Below are 27,741 nucleotides of genomic sequence, written 5' to 3'. Positions count from 1 at the left end.
CTTGTGGCGCCTGGGCATTAATCTTATTCTCTGCAAGGATTTATACTCACACGTTCAAATAAAGCACTGGGCGTTTCGTGCTCGTTTATCTAGCAGACTCGCACAGCATAATTAAGATGTTGATCATAGTGCATGCAATGTTCTGAATAACTCTTTCGTAATGAGGCACTTTAAGGCTCGTAACAAACGCGACAATCTTTTATACTGATAAAGATTGTTCGCATTTCCGTTAAAAATATGCCTTGTCTAGCACACTTAAGAATCGTTGTTCTAATCCTATGCTTTAATCTTTGTTTCAGTCACTGTTTCATTGCATCTATTCCTGAAATGCTTCATACTCGAATGGGATTCTATGGCTGCTTATGCAGGGAACCGCTGCTCTCACCTCCTCTTTACATGGCTCACTCTTGGACTAGCGCTATTATGAACACTGGATCTACCAAGCTGATGCGTATATAGACCCTTTCATTTGAGTCGTAGGTAAAATTCTGCTCAATGCTCAGCAGGTATCTTAAAGTCCACGTGAAACGAAGTTGCTGCTGACCTTATTCAGAGTAGTGACATATCTTCAGTTTAAACCGAATATTAATTAGCAGGCATGGTTTGTTTGCGCTCCCGGTCTCCGTCTCACTCATAGCAAACTAACGGCTGGAGGAGTGTGTAAAGGAGGTTCTGCTCATGCTGTCAAACTGACGTCATCAGAGAAATACGCATTACAGAGTGTAAATGTTCAGATTTCGATAAAGATTACGAAGACATTATTGTTTACACCAAGATTAGCAATGTGTGCTAGTAAGCTTAAGTCAATTCGATTTATGCAGACTTTAAACTTCTATAACTTTTGGTACTTCAACTTTTAGAAAAAAAAAAAAAAAAAAAAAAAAAAAAAATTCCACTTTTGCCAACATCTGCTAATTTTCTTCGTTTAAAAGAGACCAACATTTGTTTATATTCTAAAATGTTCATAAATTACAGTAATTTAGTTCGGATAGTGCACTCTAATGCCTTAATAAAAAAAAAAAAAAAAAAAAAAAAAAAAAAAAAAAAATTAATAAACAAATAAATTGGGGGGTGACCGTTAAGGGGTTAGGCTACAATCAAGGCTTGTTTATTTCGTGCATCTACTGGTGTTGGTTCATTCTGTCTCTTACTCAGCTGTTGCGGCCTTTACTTTACACTTTAGACTTTCAGACAGCTGTGCCCTAGCCTGGTAATACCGGACTCTGCTACTTCACTTTGCTCGTAGACAGAGTCCGGAATGGCATAATAGAGAAGTGTTTTCTCTCTCGCTAGGGGGTGCTTGTCTGAAGTTAAAATCATTGGTTACCTGTAAGCCAATCCGATACGTTTAGTTATGACATATGTCTTGCCCTGTACAGCCGCATCGAGGCACAGACATCATGCATTGATCTCAATCTATGTTTGAACTTCCACTGTAAACATGATGATGCGAGCGAAATACTGGCGCGAACATGGCTGTAAATGACTTTTGCAGTTCGAAAAGAGTTGAATGTTCTCCATTACAGAGCGAATTGCATCCCGTGTCTCGTTTCCCATTTCCGCGGTCGTTTCGGTTTTCGATTTCTTTAACCTACAATGTTAAACTCGTCGCTTAGCATCTACGTCACGGCTCTCAGCCCGCCCTCTGCTCGTTGATTGGCCCGGCTGTTTTCAGACCGGTGGCAAACAGAAAGCTCTGACGCTATGTCAGACTGAGTACAGAAGCGAAATGAAATTGAGCGGAAGTAGGAAGTCTGACGTAGTCAGGCTAGCTGTGCCCCTCAGCCAACCCGGATTCTTCAATCTGCCCTCTGTCAGCAGACATAATACTAAACTAAACGACCTGCTTGCGTCAGCTAGAAATCACATTTCTAAGGCGTCGCTCCTCTACAATCAAGCTTACACGTATGCATGGTCCGCTTTCAAATGTTTTTCCTTTCCAAATTTCTGTTTCCTATTCTAATTTCGACCGTTGCTCCTTTCTCGTCTTATATATATATATATATATACAAAAAAAAAAAAAAAAAAAAAAAAAAAAATCGCATTCTTAAAATTTCTCTATTTGCAGACTTCTTGCCAGCATCTAATTCTACGCTAAATTTTATAATCTTAATTTTCAAATCCTTTTCTGGATATTCAGTTCTTTTACTATTTAAGGGGTTAGCTAATTCTTCCAACAAAATTAAAGACAAACGTCTGCCTATTACCCTGCCCATATTGTAAAATTAATTACTTCCATCCGCTACGGCCTCCTTTCTAAGTTCTTTATATTCTATTCTAGGTTTATGCGTCCAGGGGAATTCACTTCAAAACTAATCAATCTGATCCTGCTCGCGGCATTTCCTTTCAGATCTACGATTCGGACCTAAATTCTTCACACTCTTCCTCAAGCAAAAAAAAAAAAAAAAAAAAAAACTGATGTGCAAGGTTATGGTGTCACCTAACAAATTCTAAAATCAATAATAATTTCTGTCCCTTCTCAGCCATGGTGAATTCCTTAAAATCCGGCCTAGAACTTAAAACGCACTGCTCTTTATTTTACCTAACGGAGCACCCTTTTCCAAGGCCTGTTTTAGAACTCACTTAACCACTGTTCTCAAAAGCTGCAGTCTATCCCCCCTCTCTATACTGACCATTCATTCAGAATTGGGGCAGCTACTTCAGCAGCTGAATGAAGGATCTCTACATCAGCTATTAAGATCATGGGCAGATGGTCTTCCTCAACGTTTGAATCATACATTAAACCTGATTCAAAAACCATTCTTGAAGCTCAGCAAGCTCTCCTGTAACTAATCAGGTAAATTCATGCAATTACTGGTGGTGGTGTTACTACATCTGTATGTTCTATTAAGGCTGTATATGTCATATTTTGTACGGTCTTTCGAGGCCTGTCTGTGTTCGCCTATCATGGCTGTCTGTGTCTGGCTATCATGGCTATTTTTCTGTACGGTCTATTGAGGCCTGTCCCGTGTCTGCCTATCGCGGCTATTTCTGTACGGTCTATCGAGGCCTATCTGTGTCTGGCTATAATGGCTATTTGTACGGCCTATCGAGGCCTGTCCGCGTCTGCCTATTGTGGCTGTCTGTGTCTGGCCTATCGTGGCTATTTCTGTACGGTCTATCGAGACCTGTCTGTGTCCGGCCATCATGGCTATTTTTCTGTACGGTCTATTGAGGCCTGTCCTGTGTCTGCCTATTGTGGCTATTTTGTATGGCCTATTGAGGCCTGTCTGCGTCTGCCATTGTGGCTGTCTGCGTCTGCCTATCGTGGCTAATCATGGTCTATCGAGGCCTGTCTTGCGTCTGCCTATCGTGGCTGTCTGCGTCTGGCCTATTGTGGCTATTTATGTACAGTCTATCGAGGCTGTCTGTGTCTGGCTATCATGGCTATTTCTGTACGGTCTATCGAGGCCTGTCCGTGTCTGCCTATCGTGGCTGTCTGCGTCTGGCCTATTGCGGCTATTTCCGTTGGTCTATCGAGGCCTGTCCGTGTCTGGCTATCATGGCTATTTTTCTGTATGGTCTATCGAGGCCTATCTGTGTTGGCCATCATGGCTATTTCTGTACGGTCTATCGAGGCCTGTCTACGTCTGCCTATTGTGGCTGTCTGCGTCTGGCCTATCATGGCTATTTATGTATGGTCTATCGAGGCCTGTCTGTGTCTGGCTATCATGGCTATTTTTCTGTACGGTCTATCGAGGCTGTCTGTGTTCTGCCTATCATGGCTATTCTGTTGGTCTATTGAGGCCTGTCTGCGTCTGCCTATCGTGGCTGTCTGCGTCTGGCCTATCGTGGCGATTTCTGTTGGTCTATTGAGGCCTGTCTGTGTCTGCCTACTGTGGCTGTCTGCGTGTGGCCAATCGTGGCTATTTATGTTGGTCTATTGAGGCCTGTCTGCGTCTGGCCTATCGTGGCTATTTATGTACGGTCTATTGGGGCCTGTCTGTGTCTGCCTATCGTGGCTGTCTGCGTCTGGCCTATCGGGCTATTTATGTTCGGCCAATTGGGGCCTGTCCGCGTTTGCCTATCGTGGCTGTCTGCGTCTGGCCTATCGTGGCTATTTCTGTTGGTCTATCGAGGCCTGTCCGTGTCTGCCTATTGTGGCTATTTCTGTTGGTCTATCGAGGCCTGTCCGTGTCTGCCTATCGTGGCTATTTCTGTTGGTCTATCGAGGCCTGTCTGTGCTGCCTATCGTGGCTGTCTGTGTCTGCCTATCGTGGCTATTTCTGTTGGTCTATCGAGGCCTGTCCGTGTCTGCCTATCGTGGCTATTTCTGTTGGTCTATTAAGGCCTGTCTCTGTTTGCCTATCGTGGCCGTCTGTGTCTGGCATATTGCGGCTATTTCCGCAAAAACTTATAAGAAGTTTAATCTAACGTCTTTATACTGGTCATGCTAACTCTCTTTCTATTTCTTCCAGGAACCTCAGGATTCTCAACTGGTGGGTATACTTCATCTACTTTTTGGGGGGAAGGCTGGCCCCGTCTGGAGGTCTCATAATCCACCTAGTTTTGGGGGTCTGCTGCGCCCCTGCCTTCGTCTTCAGGCAGGAAATGCAGATTCGCTACCCTCGGATTACGAGCCATGGACGGGGCCTTCCGCCAAAGAAATTTATAATTGTGCTCGCTGAGCTGTCAATAAATGTATGCTTCGTACATTCTTTTATCTCCCGAGTCTTTCTGGTAGAAATGGAAGCTTTAGCCTAAGTTCTGCCAGGAAGACTCAATCACTTCGTCACTAATTACCTTCATCATTATCCAATCATGTCTTTATACTCCTGTATAAAAGACCGTACTTACACATGTTTGAGTTCGCAGATGCAGACGCGACAACAACCTCCACCCTCCCCACCACCACCAGGATGGTCCTGTCCTTACCTTCCAGGGGGGTCTGCTGCGCCCCTGCCTTCGTCTTCAGGCAGGAAATGCAGATTCGCTACCCTCGGATTACGAGCCATGGACGGGGCCTTCCGCCAAAGAAATTTATAATTGTGCTCGCTGAGCTGTCAATAAATGTATGCTTCGTACATTCTTTTATCTCCCGAGTCTTTCTGGTAGAACTGGTATGTATGCGCAGTTGAGGCACCTAGACAATCTTTTGAATTTGTTCTTTATGACAGCTGAAACAGAGATAAGAACGTCTCGGTTACGTACGTAACCCTCGTTCCCTGATGGAGGGAACGGAGACGTTATGTCGACCGACAAAATGGGGTCTCACTTGGGAGGCCAATCATCTCTGATTTTAAGAGAAAACGGCAATGAAAATTGGCTAGTGGATTAACACACCTGAGCCACTCCCGTGCCGACGGGTATAAATAGGGCGGCAGGTGCATCCACTCATTAGGTTTTACGCTGAGGAGCCGAGAACGTGTCCCGGCAACAGCGAATGGTTCAAGGTTGTGGCATGGGGACATAACGTCTCCGTTCCCTCCATCAGGGAACGAGGGTTACGTACGTAACCGAGACGTTCCCTATCTGTCGGTCACTACGAGTTATGTCGACCGACAAAATGGGGTCCTATGGAAAACGCCACAACCTGAACCTCGTCACCACCCTGTGGCGCTGCAATTGTTGACAAGCCCTGGCGTGCCACAAAAGCTACACTTAAGGTCGTAACCTTCCCAAAGCCCCAGCGCAAATCCACTGACCTTGGTACCGAAGGGGCCAAAGGGTGAGTACATCGCTGCTGGAGAAGGCCATGCTGCTTGTTCCGCCCACATAAAGTAAATGGAAGGGATTTCAACCTTCGGTGAAAGATAGCTTCAAATCTTCCCTATTTGTTCTTTCAGCTGGCAAGACAATGGGGAAGCGAGCCTAAGGAAAGGCCGCTACGGAGACCACATCCTACCCGTAGGGAGGTGACATGTGGACATACCGATATGGACTGACCCAGGGGGCAGTACTACATATGGAAGGGGTCTCTGAGGCAGGTCCTACCTTGGAGTAGGGATGGAACGGCTGCCAGAAGAGACTGACAGAACGGTCTGTCAAGGGAAGACACGGGTTTGCCAAGAGGGAAACCTTACAGTGGAAGAATACACATATGGGATTACCCGTAGGGAACCCAGCCATATGGACACCTAGCCCAGTACAGGGGCTGACCGAGATCCGGGCATGCTAACGCCAGTACTGGGCCTGGCGACAGACTGCTCCACCAAGTCTGACGCCGAGGGTGCTGGAGGATGCTCGACCAGGGTACGCCAACCGGGGAACTCTACTGGGAGAAGGAGGCGCTCACATCCCCGTGTTAGGGGGAATGGCGCAGCAAGCGAGACACCAGGCCAGCCCTCCCCACCAATTACCTGTTACCCAACACACGGGAAGAAACTGGCTCTACACGGAGGTTGTAAAACCTCGCAAAGGTGTTAGGTGTCGCCCAGCCCGCAGCTCGACAGATGTCTGCCAGAGAGGCGCCGTGCGCCAACGCATAGGAGGAGGCCACACTCCGTGTGGAGTGGGCCCTCACCCCCAGGGGGCACGGCTCGCCTTGGGAATGGTAAGCCAAGGCGATGGCGTCCACTATCCAGTGGGCCAACCTCTGCTTAGAGACAGCCTTCCCCTTCTGCTGACCTCCAAAGCAGACCAGGAGCTGCTCAGAGCTTCTAAAGCTCTGGGTGCGGTCCACGTATATGCGAAACGCTCTTACGGGACACAGCAACGACAAGGCTGGATCTGCCTCCTCCAGGGGCAGCGCTTGCAGGTTCACCACCTGGTCGGGAGTGGTGGGAACCTTGGGCACGTATCCAGGGTGGGGTCTCAGGACAACGTGAGAGTAGGCCGGCCCGAACACAAGGCACTCTTCACTTACCGAAAATGCTTGGAGGTCCCCGACCCTCTTGATGGAAGTGAGCGCGATCAGGAGCGTTGTCTTGAGAGACAGGAACTTCAGCTCAACCGAATCCAGCGGCTCAAAGGGACCCCTCTGAAGTCCTGCCAGGACAATAGAGAGGTCCCAGGAGGGAACCAGGGGTGTCCTAGGAGGATGTAACCTTCTGGCACCCCTCAGGAACCTAACGATCAGGTCATGCCTCCCCAGGGACCGGCCGTCCACTGCATCATGATGGGCTGCAATGGCAGCCACATACACCTTCAGGCTGGAGGGTGACAGCCCACGCTCCAGCCTTTCTTGCAGGAAAGAAAGCACGACTCTGACCGGGCATCTCCGGGGATCTTCTCGGTGAGAAGAACACCAATTCGTGAACAGACTCCACTTCAGAGCATAGGCCTGCCTCGTAGAAGGGGCTCTAGCCTGAGTGATAGTGTCTACCACCGCTGGGGGCAGATCACTTAGGTCTGCCGCGTCCCATCTAGAAGCCACACGTGGAGGTTCCAGAGATCTGGACGCGGGTGCCAAATGGTGCCGAGCCCCTGAGAGAGAAGGTCTCTCCTCAGGGGGATGCACCAGGGAGGGGCTGTCACGAGGAGCATGAGTTCCGAAAACCAGGTCCGGGTGGGCCAGTAAGGCGCAACCAACAGGACCTGTTCCTCGTCCTCCCTGACCTTGCACAGTGTAACAACAATGAGTTTTACATAGTAATTAACTCAAATGATATATAGGGAATTTGAATAATTAATCAGGAATTTGATTAATATATATATCTCAGATGGCAGTTATATTAAATTTTATTGATTATGAAAAATAGCTCAATTGCCTATACCAATACTAATCACAGGGTACTGTAATTTACTCATTAACATGTCAATATTCCATTCTTCATATCAGTTGTTGTGATATCTCTTACTGTAAATTACTGCAAATCAAACAGTGGATTGTCCAGCAAGCCAGATTGACCTATCAGTTTTCAATAGAGATATCACTTTTTATAATTCAAGGAAAAATATTCTCTGGCCACGAAAACATTATCCTATCATTATGATAAATTTAGTTTCTAAATTTAAAGCTTGTAGCTAAAGACCAAAACATTTCAGTGACTCGTTATGTGAGTGGGGTGGAGTCCAAGCCAATCATTTATATATTGGTTTTTAATAATTCAACTAGTAATACATCAAACTACAAATCACACAGAGTAAATATGCGTACGAAAATACAGACAATAAACTTTACAAGACATAACAGAATCCAAATAAAAGAGAGAGAGAGAGAGAGAGAGATCACAGAATGAGCTCAAGTATGAAAATCACAGTCAGTAACCTTTTGGAAGCCAACAACGATCAGATCATAGCAACACTTTAAAGCAGCATTTAAATCTCCATAGAAAAGTGATACTTGCAAAGTGTCCAATGTGCGTGAGCTTGACACCGACGCGCGCTGGAGCAGCGCTGGATCTTGGCGTGAGCGTGGAGTCACGTGGTCCTTTGTTGCAAAGGGGTGTTCGTTCATCTTCGCTCGGTATTTGAAAGGTTCAACAAACAATGTTCCAGAATTCGTCTTCCTTGTGTGGAGAGGCGAATAGTCGAATAAACTTAGTAAAGAAAAGAAACAAAACAACGAAAATGAAAGTTTCCAAATGAGCCATGAAAATGGCTTTCTTCTCCTCAGTCCATGTGCTGAGGGGGGAGGAGAACTTTGCGCGGCCCGAGGCCGCGCGGAGCGACGTGTCCGAGAACCAAGCACCAGAACAAGAGAAAGAACTAAAACTAAAACTCGGCGGGCCTTGTTCGGTCGACCCTTATAGATTGGGATGGTTCCCGCCCCTTTTTGCGTAAACAGCCAATGAACATCCGCGATCTAAAGTGGAGGGAAAGTTCCTTTGTCTCGGGAACCAACCCCCTGGATGATTTAGGACTTGTCAGATTTCGTAAAGGGATTATTCTAGCAAGTTTGTAATTCAGATTACATACATTTTTCATTACTCTGCTCTAGATAAATGGGTTTGTCAGAACATGACGATCACAACGATACTAAACATATGTATAAATGATCAAAACATGAAGTTACATTCAAATGCAGAATTACACATATTTAAAGATTTGATTAACACATGATTACACTGCAAATAGTCCCAATTTATATGGGAAACATCTAAATGTACCAAAAGGGAATACGTTATACATTTATAAAACATAAAAACAAAAAGGTAATGAATACATTCCATAGAATGCATTGGGGAAAAGAAACCAGTGATTTGGCTTCTCTCCTCTCCTGTTTGTCCAGGGTGGTCGTAAATTATTTTACGACCTGTTAAAGTGGGGGTTACATACACATGACTATTTGAGAAAAAGTTAGAATGAATTCAACATTTCCTAAAGTATAGCTTAGCAACTTATACTCTTCACATAACAAGGATTAACCATTTTATGCAATCCATAAACATATTTAAAATACATATTAATAAGAAAATGAAAGTAAGGAACTTATACGAAAGGTTTCCTTTGTCTCCAGCGTGTTGGAGGAATTTTGGGTTGGGGGTTTTCATTTCTTCTTTGAGGCTCGCCCACATGACTCTGGAATTTCTTGTCGTAAAATAATTTAAGTCCAGCCAGGCTGGCGCCAGGCCAGGCATCTGGTACCAACAGGGTTTATTTGTAAAACAGAATTTAACCCATGAATCGGTGACCTGCATATCTGTTACAACAGTGTCTGTGCGAGCAGGCTCACTGGGGGAAACGCATACTTGCGTAAAGCCCGAGGCCAGCTGTGTGCCAGCGCATCTGTGCCCAGGGGGGCCTGGGACAGGGAATAGTACAGCTGGCAGTGGGAGGACTCGTGGGAAGCAAACAGGTCTACCTGGGCTTCCCCAAATCGACTCCAGATCAGCTGGACCGTCTGGGGATGGAGTCTCCATTCCCCGGGGAAAGTGAGCTGTCGTGAGAGCGCGTCGGCTGCACGATTGAGCTCCCCCGGGATGTGGACAGCACGCAGCGACTTGAGCCACGTCTGACTCCAGAGGAGGAGATGGCGGGCGAGTTGAGACATGCGACGTGATCGTAGACCGCCCTGTCGGTTGATGTACGAAACAGCCGCAGTGTTGTCCGTGCGGACCAACACGTGCTTGTGCAGCACTAGCGGACGAAACCGTCGCAAGGCTAGATGCACTGCCAGCAACTCCAGGCAGTTGATGTGCCAAAGCAGTCGAGGTCCTGTCCAGGACCCTGAAGCTGCCTGCCCGTTGCATGTCGCGCCCCAGCCCGAGTTGGAGGCATCTGTTGTGACCACAACGTGCCGGGACACTTGTTCTAAGGGCACGCCGGCCCGTAGAAAAGCAAGGTCTGACCAGGGGCTGAACAGGCGGCGACACATCAGTGTGATGGTGACACGATGTGTACCGCGGCGCCATGCCCATCTCGGGACTCGGGAGTGTAACCAGTGCTGGAGTGGTCTCATATGAAGCAACCCGAGCGGCGTGAGTGCGGCTGCGGATGCCATATGCCCCAGGAGCCTCTGAAAGTGTTTCAGTGGTACCACTGTCCTGCCTCTGAAGGAACTCAGGCAGTTCAGCACTGACTGGGCACGCTCGCTGGTGAGGCGTGCCGTCATACTCACCGAGTCTAACTCCATACCGAGATAAGAGATTCTCTGCACAGGGGAGAGCTTGCTCTTCTCCCGGTTGACCTGAAGCCCCAACTGACTGAGGTGCCGGAGCACAAAGTCCCTGTGATCGCACAACTCTTCTCGGGACCGGGCCATAATGAGCCAGTCGTCGAGATAGTTGAGGATCCTGTGCCCACTTCCCAGAGTGGGGCAAGGGCGCCCTCCGCGACCTTCGTGAAGACACGGGGGGACAAGGAGAGCCCGAAGGGGAGGACCTTGTACTGTCATGCCTGACCTTCGAAAGCAAAGCGCAGAAACGGTCTGTGACGAGGGAGGATAGAGACATGAAAGTACGCGTCTTTCAGGTCGATCGCTGCAAACCAGTCCTGGGGCTGGACGCATTTGATAATGCGTTTCTGCGTCAACATCCTGAACGGGAGCTTGTGTAGGGCCCGATTCAAGACTCGCAGATCCAGGATAGGTCGAAGGCCACCGCTTTTCTTGGGCACGATGAAGTAAGGGCTGTAAAACCCCGTCCTCATCTCGGCTGGAGGGACCGGCTGGATTGCATCCTTCGCCAGCAGGACAGCAATCTCCTCGCGCAAGACAGGGGCGTCCTGGACTGCCACCGAAGTCTCGAGCACGCCATTGAACTTGGGGGGTCGCCGGGCGAACTGAATCGCATAGCCGAGTTGGACCGTCCGGATGAGCCAGCGTGACGGGTTGGGCAGCGCAAGCCACGCTCCCAGACTCCGTACAAGTGGCACCAAAGGGACAGACGACATACCCGCAGTGGTGCAGTGATGGGGTGTCGTGCCGGAAGGCCCGGAAGGCACTGCGTCCTGGGTCAACACAACCACACTCCCCGTGTTCCCGGAGGAACTGGCCAGAGATGCGTGGAGAGGATTGAGGATTGAGGACTGAGGATTCTCCACCCGGCCCTCCTCCGGGGGAAGGAGTGGCGCTGTCTCCGCCATCTCCTAAAGAGCAGTTCTCCGCATCTCCGAGTTGCCCGTGTCAGGGCCGATTGGTCGACTTCCTTGAGGACTTCGCGGGTGGGAGTGACACGGGGGGTGCCGCTCTCCTGCGCGGGGCTCGACGCGCCGGCCTCGAAGAACTCTCGGCACGGGGCGGAGCTGGTGTGGAGGATGCAGGGGGGCGCCCACGGCGACGAGCAGGCTGAGGCGCTACCCGCGACGGAACGGTGGCAACCGGAGAGACACGTCGGGGCAAGATGTGCTGAATGGCCTCAGTCTGCTTCTGTACCGCCGAGAACTGCTGGGCAAAGTCCTCGACAGTGTCGCTGAACAGGCCTGCCTGGGAGATGGGAGCATCGAGAAAGCGGGCCTTGTCCATGTCCCTCATCTCAGCCAGGTTCAGCCAGAGATGCCGCTCCTGGACCACCAGCGTGGACATCGCCTTCCCGAGGGACCGCGCCGTGACCTTGGTCGCCTGTAAGGCGAAGTCAGTCGCCGTACGCAGCTCCGGTATCAACCCCGGGTCGGTACCACCCTCGTGCATAGCTTTGAGTGCCTTGGCTTGGTGTACCTGCAGGATAGCCATGGCATGCAGGGCAGAGGCAGCTTGGCCCGCAGCACTGTAAGCCTTGGCAGCGAGCGCGGCCGACAGCTTACAGGCCTTGGACGGGAGACGCGGATGATTCCTCCAAGTGGCGGCGTTTTGCGGGCACAAGTGCCCCGCAACCGCCCTCTCCACCTGGGGAACCTCCACGTACCCCCTGGCTGCCCCGCCATCGAGGGTGGTGAGGATGGAAGAGGGAGAAGAGTGGCTTCTGGCCGTAAAAGGGGCCGTCCACGACTTCGTCACCTCTTCATGCACCTCCGGGAAGAAAGGCAACGGAGCAAAACGAGGTTGTGAGCCGCGTCCCGCGCCGAGAAACCAATCATCCAGCCGCGAGGGCTCGGGACTGGGCGGTGTGGTCACCTCCAGCCCGATACTCACGGCTGCCCGGGCAAGCATGGCCGACAGCTCCAAGTCAGATTCGGCAGTGGCGACAACACCCGAGGGGGGCAGCCCCGCCGAACCCTCATCCTCAGAGGTCGATAACCCATCCCCCGATGCCGCGATCGACATCTGATCTTCGGGCGGCGCACCGAAAGACACGCTGGGACCGCCGTGAGACGGCCCAGCAGAATCAATCGGCAGCTGCACGGGACAGGCGCTGCGGGAGGAGTGAGAGGTCCGTGGGGCGTGGCCCGGCGGAGAAGCTCTCACTGTAATCCTCAGATCTCCCAGAGCGCCAGCCGGCGGCCCTCTGCTCGAGCCAGAGAGACCGGCACGGGTGGCGACAGAGGGGTCTGCTGCACTCCCCTTGAGGAGTGAGAGACGCGATCGCAGCGCTGCCATGTTCATACGCCCACAATAGATGCATGAATCATCCACGAGCGCAGCCTCAGCGTGTTGGACGCCCAGACACTGCAGACAACGCTCGTGACCGTCCACCAAAGACAGGAAACGATCGCATCCAGAAGGACACGGACGAAGCGGCATCTTGAAAAAGACGCGAATCGTGCGTGATTTGCTCTTTTAGAGAACTGTCTCTTTTAGTCGAAGCGCCCAGGGGAATCGCCGCTTGCAGGGACACCACTGTAATGCGCCGTCACACCGACCAGGAACAGCTCTAAGAAAACAAAGATGATGGCTCTGTAGCGACTTCTTCTCATCAACTACTCGGCTCCGAAGCAAAAATCTAATGAGTGGATGCACCTGCCGCCCTATTTATAGCCGTCGGCACGGGAGTGGCTCAGGTGTGTTAATCCACTAGCCAATTTTCATTGGCGTTTTCTCTTAAAATCAGAGATGATTGGCCTCCCAAGTGAGACCCCATTTTGTCGGTCGACATAACTCGTAGTGACCGACAGATAGGGAACTAGGTGTGTATAAAACTATAAAGTAGATACTTTTATTTGTGTTCAGTCACATTAATAACAAAACACTGTCCTTTTCAAAATAAAGAAAAAAAACAGATGTAGATTTCTGATGTATTGATTTCCTTTCCGTGAAATTGCGCATTAGAAAAATGGACAGAAACTCGCCATACAGAACTTGCAGTTTTTCTTTTCAGTTTTTTTTCCCTTTATATAATTGCTTACATTTATGTTATTTTATTTCAGCTTTATTTCAATTAACTGAATTTTTTTAATAGTCTTAATTCATTTTAATAACCCTACCTACTGTAAATGGGAAAACATCCATAGAAATGCAGTAGGCCTTTTCCAGCTGTTTCAAGCCAAAAATATTTAACATTGATCAAATATCAAAGAGTTAATTTAATAGCGGTCTGGGACGTGTTAAGTAAACTGAGAGGGCACAAATTCCTTCTGGACGGGAAGGTTAAAATTAACATATATATATATTAGAAAGAACTTTCTCCTGCAGCCATTTTAAGGCAGAAAAGAATATAGTATGAAGTGCCATTCTTGGTATTTCCCAAATGAACCTTTGGTCCAGAAACTTTGATTTGACATTTATTGCTTTCTTCTTTCCAAATTCCCTTCCCCCAATTTCTAAATGTCTCCTAAATCTGATATGTTTCCTGTCAATTCCAGATTTAACTTCTAATTAAAAAACATTATCAGTTTTTAATAACACATCCTCATTGCCTTTGTTTAGTATCTGAAAAGAGTTCCTCAGCTTGTTAAATAAGTGGTTCCACTGGGATCCGGACTCATGCTAGATCTAACTGCTTTTAATATCCGGCCTGTCCCAGATCACCCTATGTCTGTATTAATTACTCAGGGTGATAAAGAACATATCTTAATGAGACTGACAGGATGTGCACCTGGTCAGTGCACACTTCTAGGATTTCAAGAAATGAATCTTGAAATGAGCGGGGGTGTATTATACAGCCACTTACCTTTTAATCACAGATGTGTGAAGACTATACTAGACTATACTAGTTTAATATGCATTTAATATGCATAATATGCAATATTTGATCCACACAATGCATGCCATTACATACACATATAAGGTAACCATTTATGAGAGATAACGTATGGCTCTATTTCCTGCTACTGCTTTATTCATCCTTTCACTGAAAAAAAAACAACAACTAATTGGTATGCTAGAATTTACAAATGTTTAAAACAAGGTTTATTTGTTCAGATTTGATCTGATCCTAACCTATCTGTCATAATCCGTCAACAATTACTCAACCCTCATGTCCTTCAAAAACCCTAAAACTGATCGATGTTTATATGACAATTAAATTTTAAATGAAATATGTTATCATATAAAATGACTGAAATGCTCAATTCATATGGATAATTTTTTACAACGTTTTATAGAAATTATTTGAAGAGACAAAAATCTCAGGTTTCATTAAAAAAAAATCTTATTTTGTGTTTCGATGATGAGCTAAAGTCTTATGGGTTTGGAACAATACCGAATAGCAAATTTATTCAACAATTCTTCTCTTTATGCTGTCACCTGTAATGCACCGCCATTGTGGACAGAGTAATCACAACCATAGACTGTATAAACACATGGACATAGTGTCCATGACGTCACCCGTAGGTTTCTGAAGCGTGTTTTTGAACTTCAAAGTTGACGTAGCCAGCTGTCGCCAGTGACATCAGCGGCAATCCACCTGTCACTCAAGTGGCCACACTCTTAATTATACGTAACGTTAAAGTTTAATATAATTTAAATGGATGAGTTATAAAAAAATCACCCCCCTCAAAGTTGTCACAAAGGGCAAAATTAGCTATATAGATCAAAACCACTTTTGGTACCAGGCTGTAACCAAATTTTCTTTCTGCTGTAAAGTTGGGCATTTTAAAATGGGGAGTCTATGGGACTGACTCCATTTTGGAGCCAGCCTCTAACGGGCAGTGGATAAATTGCAGTTTTAGTCACTTCCGTGTTGGTTATAAGAGATAGACCGGAAGGTTGCTGCTTGATCACGACACATGTGCTTGCTTCCGCTTCATGTTAATGAATGGTTCTGTTGCTTACGTTGAACACACTCTCGAATTTTATAAAATCCTGCAGATGAAAGAAAGTCTTGCAGTTTGGAACGTCATGAGGGTGAGTAATTAATAACAGAATTTTCATTTTTGGGTGAACTATCCCTTTAAGTCTTTCAGTGTTGACATTTTTATTAATGGTGAAAATTTTGTCATTCTCGTTTGAGCTATTACATTTTTTTTTTATTGACAAATTTATATTTTAAATAGGCTATATAAAATACAATTCATTTTAATTCTAAATACTTCTTAAGAGATTGTGTTGGAAATTGCAATAAATATAAACATTAGTTCAATATTGTACATGGTCACTTAGAAATAAATAAATAAATAATTCAATCAATTGCTTAGTTAAAGAGTCTTCCAATTAAATTCCGTAAATCTGATTTTCCATTAGAAATTTAAATTTAAAGTCTCATTGACTTATGAGCAATATACTCAAAAATGTTGCTTACTGTGACGATGAGGCCTTTTTCTTGGAAGTATTTGACCAGGGGGATGGTATTCTGTTTGAAATTAGTCAAACGTCGATCAATAGCTTTAGGGTTATCATCTGGGCGACCCTGCATCTCCGCACGCTTCTCCAGGCGCTCCTTCAGACGCTGGGTAGAGCAGGCCAGAAACACCACCAGGTCTGGAGTACAGATCTACAGAGAGAAAAGGAGATGAGTGTCTCTTAATGTCTTAATTCAAGTTCATATTGATGGGTATAGTCACCTTCTGGCACTCCAGATCAAAGCGCCTTGTGGCTCAGTGATCTGTGAAGATGTACTGTAGCTATTAAGAACCACTTTAAGGTCATATATCTAATTCAGCTTCGGGTAAGATCACCAATCTAAGATGAGTTCTGGCCCCTCATATTATAATGAAAAAAACTGGATGTGAACCTCAGGCAATGCACAAGCATGCATAAGGTGTCTTAGTTGTAATGTTCACATGTGAAACCACAGGAAATACACAGAATTGTATAATATTGAAAGAAATGTCAAAGTCTTATTTCATCTATTATTTTAGTTTGAAGGCTAAATTATGTGCAACAATATTGTGCAGTTGCAAAGAAATCTGCTAGAGGAAATAAATAATAGTGTTTTATATATATAAAGCTTGGTCGAAAGAGTGCAATTTCATTCACAGCCTCCTTATCAAGTCTAACATGTCAAATGTCTTAATTATATCTGTTCGAATTGCATGTCAGATGTGTTTTTAATTATTTGCTTATTGTTTAACACTAAATGTGGACTTTATCTTTTTTTTCTATTTGCCAGACTGGCAGTAGGCCTACACTGGCATATGTGCAATAAGTGTTAACAAAATGATGAACTCAAAGGAGAGATATTTGATCTGAAATGACTGTCATCCTCTTAACCAGTTGCCTGCTGGAAAGCCTTTTGGGAATGTGCACTTAATTAGTCACTGAAGAGGAAAAAAATACTACAAATGTCAGTTCATAAAAGCCTGAAAGCCTGTCACAAAACAGAGAGCAGGCTGATTATCAGAAGGCGAAATGTCAGTGAAAGCTAAAACACTGAAATATTATTATTATTATTTTTTGCCATTTAAACTAAACTCTGTTCCTGCCATTCAATCCAAACTTATCTGTAAAAAAGGGATCTGGATTTACCGGAGGTCATGTCAGTGGTAAAAGACAATCGATAATACACTTAATAATAAGTAAGTGTTCCTGTAGCTCAGTTGGTAGAGCATTGTGCTATCAAGGTTGGGGGTTCGATTCCCCGGGAACACATGATAGGTAAAAATTGATAGCTTGAATGCACTGTAAGTCGCTTTGGATAAACACGTCTGCTAAATGCATAAATTAAATTTTAATTTAATTTATAACTAGGAGGGAAAACTGTCCAATAGTGATTGAAATCAATAATAACAATGAAAACACGCCACTCAATCTAATATGGTAAATATTAAGCAATTGAGATGTATACACCATCTGAAAGCAGAATAAATAAGCATAGATTCCACTGGTCTATAGATTATTAGGATAGGACAATATTTGGCTGAGATACAACTATTTTAAAATCTGAAATCTGAGTGTGCACAAAATTCTAAATACTGAAAAAATCCCCTCTGAAATTACCCAAATGAATTCTTAGCAAGGCATATTAATAATAAAAAATTAAATTTGTATATTTAAGGGAGGAAATTTACAAAATATCTTCATGGAATATGATCTTTAGTTGGCCGGTTGCTGTGCTGGCCAACTGTCTTTGTTGAAGGTCTGTGAGCTGCAGGCTAGGATTTTTTTTCTGGCAAGCCTTCACTCAAAAATCCTCTCAGTGACTGTGCTGGCACCTCCGGAAAAGGCAGAGGTAGAGAGAATAAGGATGCACACAGGGGAATCTGGGTCCCTATCAATGATTTTTGGCTGTTGCAACAAATATACCCCAACGACTTGACTGGTTTTGTGGTCCAGGGTCACATATGACTGCTTTGTATTCTGTTTTGTGATTAGGCAAATTTACAGTATTCCTTGAGTTATTTTCCCGGACACGGAATGTTTTGCTTCTTTTCCCAAATTTTCTCAGTATATTATTACACATTTTTTTTAGAATATCTTCTTTTGTATGATATTGACAGTTCCAATCAATTTTCAGCTGGCAAATGAAAACACTTGTAGGCCTACATTGAGGTTGGTAAGGCTGCTGACTTAAAGGGGGGGCGAAATGCTCATTTTCACTCAATATCCTGTTAATCTTGAGTACCTATAGAGTAGTACTGCATCCTTCATAACTCCAAAAAGTCTTTAGTTTTATTATGTTCATAAGAGAAAGATAGTCTGTACCGATTTTTCCCGGAAAAACACGACCGGCTGGAGGCGTGACGTGTGGGCGGAGCTAAAGAATCAAACGCGTTGAGAGCGTTTGGAAGCTGTGACACAAACCATGGCTAACAGTCAGATTCAGCGTATATTTATGATCCAGAATCAGATCCAGCGGCTGAAATTTAACAAGAGCAGCATCAGCAACAACGTCTCTATGTGGTATGTACTGAAACTGTATATATTTGCTCAGCGGTTTTGGAAGAGGACTAAGTTCCACTTTGTCGTCTTTTTTTTTAAGCTGTACATGTGGAAAGTGCAGTTTGATGACAACATCGCATGTTGTTTACTTGATGTGCTTACGCGCCGATAGCTAAGTTAACAACACAGAGATATTTGAAGCAGTTTTACTCACCGCCTGCGATTCCAACACACGATCGTGACCCTTTTTCGTTGGGACTGCATTATCCTTAAGAAATAAACGATGTGCAAATCCGGCGTCAAACTGGGCCTTGTTTGTAAAACAAGCATCTTCGAAATTCAGGGGAACAAACACAAACACTTGCACAACTCCATTGATGCTCTGTAAAAATAAACTCCATCCACTGGTCCCTTAATGCTGTTTTTTCTTTGGTAATCTGTGCAGGGTTGTCTTGCCCTGGCAACCAAAACGCACTCCTTTTGTGACTTTTCGCGACGCTCTCGCTCTGATCAGTGAATGTGTCAGCTCTGCTATACGGGAGCGCGCGCTCTTCCGGCAGACGTGCCCTCAGGACCCATATAAGGAAATTCCGCTCCATCTAACGTCATACAGAGCCATACTCGAAAAAAACTTTCCGAAACTTGTGACAAACCGGAAGGAGTATTTTTGGAACAGAAATACTCCTTCAAACGTACAACTTAATTTTTTAAACTTTGTCCATGTTTAGCATGGGAATCCAACTCTTTAACAGTGTAAAAAACTCAGTATGCATGAAATAGCATTTCACCCCCCCTTTAAGACTTCCTATAGTAGCTAAAAAACAATGGGCCTCATTTACGAAACGAATGTACAACAGAAAATATGGCATATGGTCATTTCAACGCAAAACTTGGAATTTATCAATATGAAATCTCATGTCTGGTGTCAAGTTTTTGAGTAACCTGAACTTTCGCACAGCATAGTAAATCTGGTGGAGAATTTATGGAATTTTAAACGGTTATTCATTTAGGTTATTTATCTGACCGTCAACCGAAGCTCATTAGTCAATTAATAACCAGTAAGAATGATTTTACACTGATATAAGAACATGAGTAAAGTAAAGCCTTGTTTAGGCTATATAATGGATAATTGTTAAGCAACCAAATGTTACAAATATTTGGATTCTTGTGGTATGAGACCCATTTCAGCTTTGCTTGACATTTTTATTCTGTTTGCCACTGTAGCCTAATTTGTGTTTTATTTTATAGTTTAATAGCCTATATAATATTATAACTACTTATTTTTCATTCTTGTTCTGTTCTGAATATGATTACATTTAAAATATTTGTTGTAGAGTGAGGGAAATGGGTAATATTGTATAAATTTACCAGTATTTTAATATACATATAAATGACATAAATTAACGTAGCCTAACTGTTTGCAATAACAAGGTTAACGGATGTTTTTGAAGTAAGATAATTTTCTCTTTCATGAGATCCCTTCCTCTTTTTGTCCAGGTTTAATTTCTGATTGTCGTAAAATCTAGGGGCAAGGCTTCTAAACCGGGGTGTTTTTAGGGTCATGATACTGAAATGACAATTGTTTTCTGCCACCGCATTTATCCTTGTGCGATCATGCATATGATGAAATTTGGCGGCATACCAATGTTTCATGTATCACACGTGAACTTTGTCGTAAGTTGAATGTGTGCACGGATCTGCACTCGTTTCTACGTTAGATTGATAAATGAGGACCATTATGTGTAAAGAGCAGTATGTTAGAATTCACAGTATTCATAAAACAGAAAAGTACCTGGATGCACTACCTCTGTTGTGATTCTTAAGTGTGCATCCAACAGATACTTTACAATCCCATGAGGCCACAGGAGATGAGTGACAACTGATGCTGATCATGCAATTTAAGATGTATATTTAATTATTTTGAAGTTTCTGCTACACAACCATATATAATAATGTTACACTGAGATTTACCTTTTTCAGCTCTTTTACCATATTTTGAACAGTGCACTCTCAAAAAAAGGTACCCTTTTTAAAGGGTAGTAATATACACCATTTGGTACAAATACATATACTTGAGCTATTTATATGTACATTTAAGCTACTAAAATGAACCTTTTATGGGTAATTACAAAACAAAAGTGTACCATTTGAAAAGACAGATTCTGTATCTTTTTCTTAGTGTATGATGGAGTAAATTAAATTGAAAAATAAAAAAGCATGGTATTTTGAACAGTACTTTTACTAGATAAATATGTTATTAGGATATATGTACTTCAATACTCAAATATTTAATCGGGTACTATGTCTTTTTGGGTTGGGGAGAGAGTGTTTCTCGGCTTTGCTCATCGTGGAGGTATTTGGTAATACTGTGATGATCGCTGGTACAGCAGCGGTCTGATCCCCTCTCGTTTTGCGCTCATCTCATAATTGGGTTTTAAATCCCTTCATTGCTGCTGCTCATCTCTATTCTGTGAGAGTCAAAGCTAATTCAGTTACTGAGTTTAGTTGCCTGGTCACCGAACACAGTCACACAACACACGGTCTAGGGTCTGTTCAAACCTTTCTCCACACCACAAACACATGGACAATAGAAAAGACTCATTGTTATTCATATCATCTCCTGCATTGGTAAATGTGCTGTCATCTGGCTTAATTGTATTTACCATTTTCATTCAATCTAAGCTGATCTCATACCCTCCATGTTTGTCCAATATGTATTTACAGATATTTTTGGCATATTAGAATCTTTTTTTTCAGTGGAGAGGTTCATGCTAATTACAAGTTTTTACTTAATGTGAAGTTATTTTGTGATGTATGTTTGGTAGGGATAGGTCATCCAATCAATCAATCAATCAATCAATCAATCAATCAATCAATCAAATCTATTAATAATGACAGAATTGAACTATACATTTAACCATCAAACATATAAACTCAAACTGAGTGAATCATTATAATTTATCTTTATTTGATTGATTTATTGAGTGATTTGTTTATTTTTGTCATCCTCTTAGTTACAGTCAAATAGCACTCTTCTTCTTGGTCACAGTTACTGTGGCATTTTGTTTTAACAAATTTGATGTTTTTACTCATTTTCGCAATAACCAGAGCTGCCATATGCAAACATTTAGATTTTCTCAATTTACAGTATAATAGTACTGTTTAATTTTGGTTGCAATTTTTTGAGTAAATGTTTGGTTTATCCTCATTTGTGTTTAGTTGATCTCCTCATTTCCTTGTGTATAACTTTTGCTTTACATTCTTAAGAAACTCCTTCTTGTATTTAGGTCTTCCTTAACTGCACTTTTTGTTTCCAGAAAAAAAAAAAGTTATGGTCTAATTGCACTACTTGGAGGTACTTGAGCATTTTGTCGCTCGTGTGAGGGAAAGCTTTGGAGAGAATTTGGCTTAGAAACAGCACATTATTGTTCTATTATTGTAATTCGTACAATGCAATTCGTTTTTATTTTTTATTTTATTTCTTAATTAGCCTGGAAGTCAAGGAAAAGGACACTGACATTTGGCAAAACTATAGAAAAGTTACATAACTTGATATGCAATTATATACAATACTGTAATGTGTGAAGTAGACTCTCGCTTTATATAAAAAGTAACTTAGAGATTGTTATGTAAGTATATTTAGCCTATTTAATAAAACATGAGTGCTGACAAGCATCAGTGAGAAAATCTGAAAGGCTATGCTGAACACCGGCTGCTGTGCTGGTCTTTGTTGAAGGTCTGCGAGCTGCAGGCTAGGATTTTTTTTTTCTGGCAAGCCTTCACTCAAAAATCCTCTCAGTGACTGTGCTGGCACCTCCGGAAAAGGCAGAGGTAGAGAGAATAAAGATGCACACAGGGGAATCAGTGCCTGAATCTGGGTCCCTATTAAACTGTGACAGCCAGCAGACAGAAAGTAAACAAATTAATGCAACAATAACACTAGACATCACTGAACATTTACTTTAGTTATATAAAGGAACTTAATCTAAACTGGCCAAGTAGAACATTTTTATTTTCCATTAAGGAATGACATTTGCCCATTTAAATTGATTTCCAGGAGTGTTTTTATTTTAACCTTATTAAATGCATTATTGAGTTTAATCAATAAACGCAATTAGAATAAAAAGACACTACAGCATGTTTATCAGTCAAATGAAATACAAAATCCATCTTCGCGCCTCATAAGTGACACAGAAACTGCATCTGAAGTGGCATTTGTGATCCTGGAACTGGACCCAGTCTTAAGTCGCCGTGGTATATTTGTAGCAGTAGAAAAAAAAAAAAAACTTGTTGTTTTGTCAAAAGTTGTCAAAAATATAGATTTTTATTTTACGGAAACATCATTAGGACATTAAGTAAAGATAATGTTCCATGAAGATATATTGAAAATTTCCTACTGTAAATATATCAAAACTTAATCTTTGATTAGTAATATGTTGCTAAGAACTTCATTCGGACGTTTTTCTCAATATTTCGATTATTTTGCACCCTCAGATTTCAGATTTTCAAATGGTGTATCTCGGCCAAATATTGTATCGTTATAAACCATACATCAATGGAAAGCTTTTTTATTCATTTTATTAATCAAATTAGTGCAATTTTTAGCTGAGGAACCTATTTCTATTTAAATGAAAATCAGTGGAGTAACCTAGCATTATCAGATTGATTCCATAATATTAAATATTTTTGAATTGGCATGTCCACTTCTTCGCAACTGTATCATCCATTTGTGTAATTACCCACTCGACTGTGAGAATGGATTCCATTAGCTATGCCAATTCTGACATGTTTTATTGTGTCTTCAGTGCTGCCTTGCTTTTGAACAAAGGGCAGATGAGAGCGCTACCTTTAGTCATGACAGAAATACGGCTGACCTTTATTGACCTTTATATTACCATATGCATTTTGTAGGAGTTTCCATTTCAAGTGCAAAATGTATGGGGGAAGAGCATTTAAATGAATCACGCAACATAATTTACTAAGGTTTTCTGGAGTCAATATTATTTCTGGCAGGTATTTCTGCCATTATTTACCACCCCAAAAAAGCATGTATTAACTAATTTTGTACTTGACTTGACTGTGATTGTTGCTGCCAGAATGAGGCATGGAACTGCAGTCTCAAAGTAATTTGCCTTGTTTAGGATATCTGGTCCTATATACATTTACTTACTGCAAATAATGTAATAGCAGTCTAATTAAATAAACTGTCACTTGAGAGTATACTGGTTTCTTAGCACACTTTAAATGTAAAAAAATGTATTGTAATAAAGCACTCATTTTGATGTGTTGACTAACATACTAACATTTGTAAAGTACTTTATATATATATATATATATATATATATTGTGACATGCGTCCCGAGCGCTCGTCAGCGTCGCCCTGGTAACACAGTGGAATCACCGGCACTAGCTCGTCACGGGCTGAGCGGCCGCACCTGCAGCTCGTCAAGTGGCGCCTACTTAAACAGAGGAGGACAGCAGTATGGTGAGGAATGTCTTCCGACGCAGCCACTAACCCTTGCCTCCTCTGTTGCAGAGAGCAGCGTGTGACCGTCAGCCACAACCAGGAGAGCACAGCACGGGAACCACCACTGAGGACACAGAGAGCACGAGGGAGTTGGAGCACCACGGAGAGCACCGCCTTCACACAGAGCACCTTTTACTTAATAAATCCACCCTTCGGGGACTTTTTCTGTCCATCGGTTGTCGTGTAGTTCCTCACCCCGCCACACTGGTGGAGAATGCGGGCAAGAGTGTGAGCTGGACACCGACAACCGACCCCGAGGAGATCGTTAAAGTCACCCGTTTGTGTTTTTTTTTTCCTTTTCATTTGTATCTGCTCTGTTTCCACAGGTGGCCGCTCCTCCCCCCGGCATGGAAGAGCTACTTAAACACCTCACCGAGGTGAGCATCCGCCAGCAGCAGATAGTGGAGCACATGGCCTCGCGTCAAGGAGACGCCGAACGTGAGCTCGCCACCCTCCGCGCCGCAGCCCACCGCACGCCGCTGCCTGACTCCCGTGTCCAAGCCGTCCAGCTGATGCCACGAATGACAGCGCACGACGATGTGGAGATGTACATTCAAATGTTTGAGGCCACCGCGATCCGGGAGGCGTGGCCAGAGGACGAGTGGGCCCGACTCCTCGCGCCGCTGCTGAACGGGGAAGCGCAGCGGGCGTATTTCACCATGACGGCCGAGAGAAGCCGGAACTATGGAGAAGTGAAGAAGGAGATCCTGAGCCGAGTAGGCCTCTCCCCAATCTGTGCGGCGCAGCAGTTCCATGACTGGGAATATCGAGCTCGACAGCCCGCTCGCGCCCAGGCGGGAGAACTAACCCGGTTGGCCCAACATTGGCTGTTGACAGGGGGTCCCTCCGCACACAAGGTAGCAGAGCGTGTGGTGATCGACCGACTACTCCGCGCCCTCCCCCGCGCATTGAGGCTGGCGGCTGGCATGAGGAATCCCACCGATCTCGACGAGCTCGTGGAGGCCATTGAGCTGGCGGAGGCCGCCCAACACCGGGAGGTAGGGGAGCGAGCGCCGCCTTTTCCCCGAAGGGTGGTCCAGGAGCGACGCTCGCCGGAGGGCACCCAGCGACCCGTGAGCAGGCCTGCGGTTCCCGGCCCCCAGGACGAGCCGATGCCCACCGAGCCGCCGCGTTCCCCAGGACGGACGTGGCTAGCAGGCTGTTCCATGCATGGTCCCCCGCCGAAGGCACCGCGAGCTAAGGTGCGCATCAATGGCCGGCCATTCATCGCTCTCCTCGACTCGGGCAGCGGGGTAAGCCTGATACAACCGACTGTCCTGCCGCCCCGAGCAGGTTCCAGAGCCCGGCTGGCAATAACGTGCGTGCACGGGGATACCAGACTAGTGCCGGCCCGGCGCGTGACCATTACCGCGTCCCCTGGTTCCTGTCCCGTCGAAGTGGGAATCCTAAAGAACTTGCCGGTACCCGTTCTCCTCGGCCGGGATTGGCCGGGGTTCGACCAGCTCCTCACCTCCAGCGCACAGCCTGCTAGCCCGGCCGGGAACCGCCGACGCCGGAGTCCAGCAAGGCGCCCTCGACGAGGCCCCGCGCTGCTGACGTCGGACAGCCCTCGAGGAGGTGAGTCCCCCTCCCAAAACTCTAACCCGTTCTTCGATGTCTTCCAGCAGATAGCAGGGGGGGGGGACGCTCGCCAAAGAGCAGCGTGGGGACGAGCGCCTTAAACATTGCTGGTCTCAAGTGCGGGTGGTGGAGGGAGAGGATCTACAACCGGCTCCCCACCCCACGCCCCACTTCGTCATCCAAAACGGCCTGCTTTACTGTGTCGCCCAGCGGAGGGGGGAGGAAAAGACGTTGCTGGTGGTACCGCGGAGCAAAGTCCAGGCGGTCTTGGAGCTCGCCCATGCCCACCCGATGGCTGGCCACCTCGGGGCTCAAAACACTGTGCAACGAATCCGGGATCGCTTCCACTGGCCAGGACTGGAGGCGGATGTCAAGCGGTACTGCCAAGCGTGCCCGACGTGCCAACGGACGTACTTAACTCAAACGACGTAACAGGCAACGCGCCTGACACTCCCACGGAAGAAAAAAACACCAACTTATATGTTTTTGTTAGTCTACTCAGTCAGGCGCTCGCTCACTCAGCACGCGCTGAAGGCTCGTTGCAAAATGTCTAATGCATTTAACAGACCAGAAATATAAGATCCTAAACTAACGGGTCTGGTGTTTGGGTGCACTTTGAATTCCCTGTAAGCTATAATACCGGTGTCTAAATGCTGCAAGGATAGTTTGTTGCGTGCATTTTTCTCCTTTTCTTCGTCTTTTCCCAGATACTGACACAATAAGGTGATGTCAGCGTAAACGTATTCCCGCTGGGGTTTTTTTTTATTTTATTTTTTTTATTATTTTTCGCTGGTGTACCCTGTCATGTTGCAGATGCGACATACCGTTGTTTTTTTATCCACCACTCTCTTGCCATCACCATTATAGCTTAAAGGGAATCCAAAGTGCACCCAAACACCAGACCTGTTGGTTATTTTAGGATCTTATTTTTCTGGTCTGTTAAACGCATTGGCCATTTTGCAACGAGCCTTCAGCCCGTGCTGAGTGAGCGAGCGCCTGACTGAGTAGACTAACAAAAAACAAGTTGGTATTTTTTTCTTCCTTGGGAGTGTCAGGCGCGTTGCCTGTTACGTCGTTTGAGTTATTGGGCAACCTTGTTGAACGCATATCATTATATTTCTCTCTCTTTTTTTTTTCAATATAATTAATTAGTCCAACGCACCGTTCGGTACACATAATGCGTACCGCGTACCGAACCGAAAGCGTCATACCGAACGGTTCAATACGAATACGCGTATCGTTACACCCCTAATATATATATATATATATAAAGAAATACTTACGTCCTTCTCAGTTGGTCAAAAAGCACTCTTATCTTAAAACAACTGCATTGAATATATATTTAATATTTGATATACATAGAATAGTATACTATTATATAATCATTATGAAATAACATGCAATTAAGTTTCTGAAAACATTGCATTCTGTTTACATTAAAGTATTTTCTTTTAAATTGTATTATTTCCACAGAAAGTACAATTTTGAAAGTATATGCTAAAGGTTACTTCTTTTTCATGAGGGTAGTTGGTGAATAAAAATCAGTTTAGATGCTATAACCACTTAATTAAGATGTTGCCACGTCACTCATTTTTGTTGTGGTGATGCGATAAGTTATGTAAAATATTTACATATAGAGTTTTTGTCCTAACTATCTAGAAATCGTGCGTTAGTTAACATTAAATATCCCCATATTAACTGGTGACTGTAACATGTCACACAGCATTTTCACACTGAAAATGCTGGAATCGAGAATTATCTGAAACTGCACAAAAATACCTGCATACCATTACATGCCATACCTGCAAAAGAAAGCCAAGCAGATAATGTGACATCATGAGTTAATTTCTGAGATAAGCAGACAGTGCTGCAAATCTATTTTCTGGCAGCAACAAATGCGTTCCTCGCAGTTCTCTGCCTACGTTAAAGCACCTCTTAGATAACTAGTGTGAAATGAGGAAGGCTGGAAAAAAGTGTGAGGGATGGAAAGAGACGGAGAGAGAGACGGAAGCATATCTGATTCTTGGTACTCATTAAATTTTACTGCTCATGTAGACAGTCTGAACTTGGTGATCACATCATCTGCAGCCTGGAAACAGCACTATGTGACATTTGCAGGTGGGGACTTCTGCCATTTTCAAATCCAGACTAGCAATCTTGTGTTTATGTAAAACTTAAAGGTTAATTTGAGACGGACAATAAGTGCATTAAAGGACAAGGGACAGCTGAGCTTTGAGTA

At 44.5% G+C, this 27,741-nt stretch overlaps 1 protein-coding gene across 2 annotated transcripts in view; it reads right to left on the bottom strand.

The window, feature by feature from the left end:
- ak5 (adenylate kinase 5) overlaps window positions 1-27,741 on the bottom strand; it is a 113,184-nt gene that overhangs the window by 65,912 nt on the left and 19,531 nt on the right. For both annotated transcript variants that reach the window (XM_026206824.1, XM_026206825.1), the window contains exon 6: window positions 15,876-16,067. In XM_026206824.1, coding sequence (XP_026062609.1) covers window positions 15,876-16,067 — 192 coding nt within the window. The remainder of the gene's footprint in view (window positions 1-15,875; window positions 16,068-27,741) is intronic.

This window comes from Carassius auratus, chromosome 27, assembly GCF_003368295.1.
Source record: "Carassius auratus strain Wakin chromosome 27, ASM336829v1, whole genome shotgun sequence".
In the NCBI taxonomy this organism is placed as follows: domain Eukaryota; kingdom Metazoa; phylum Chordata; class Actinopteri; order Cypriniformes; family Cyprinidae; genus Carassius; species Carassius auratus.
The sequence above is the reverse complement of the archived record's forward strand: the minus strand, read 5'-3'. Positions and strand labels throughout refer to the sequence as shown.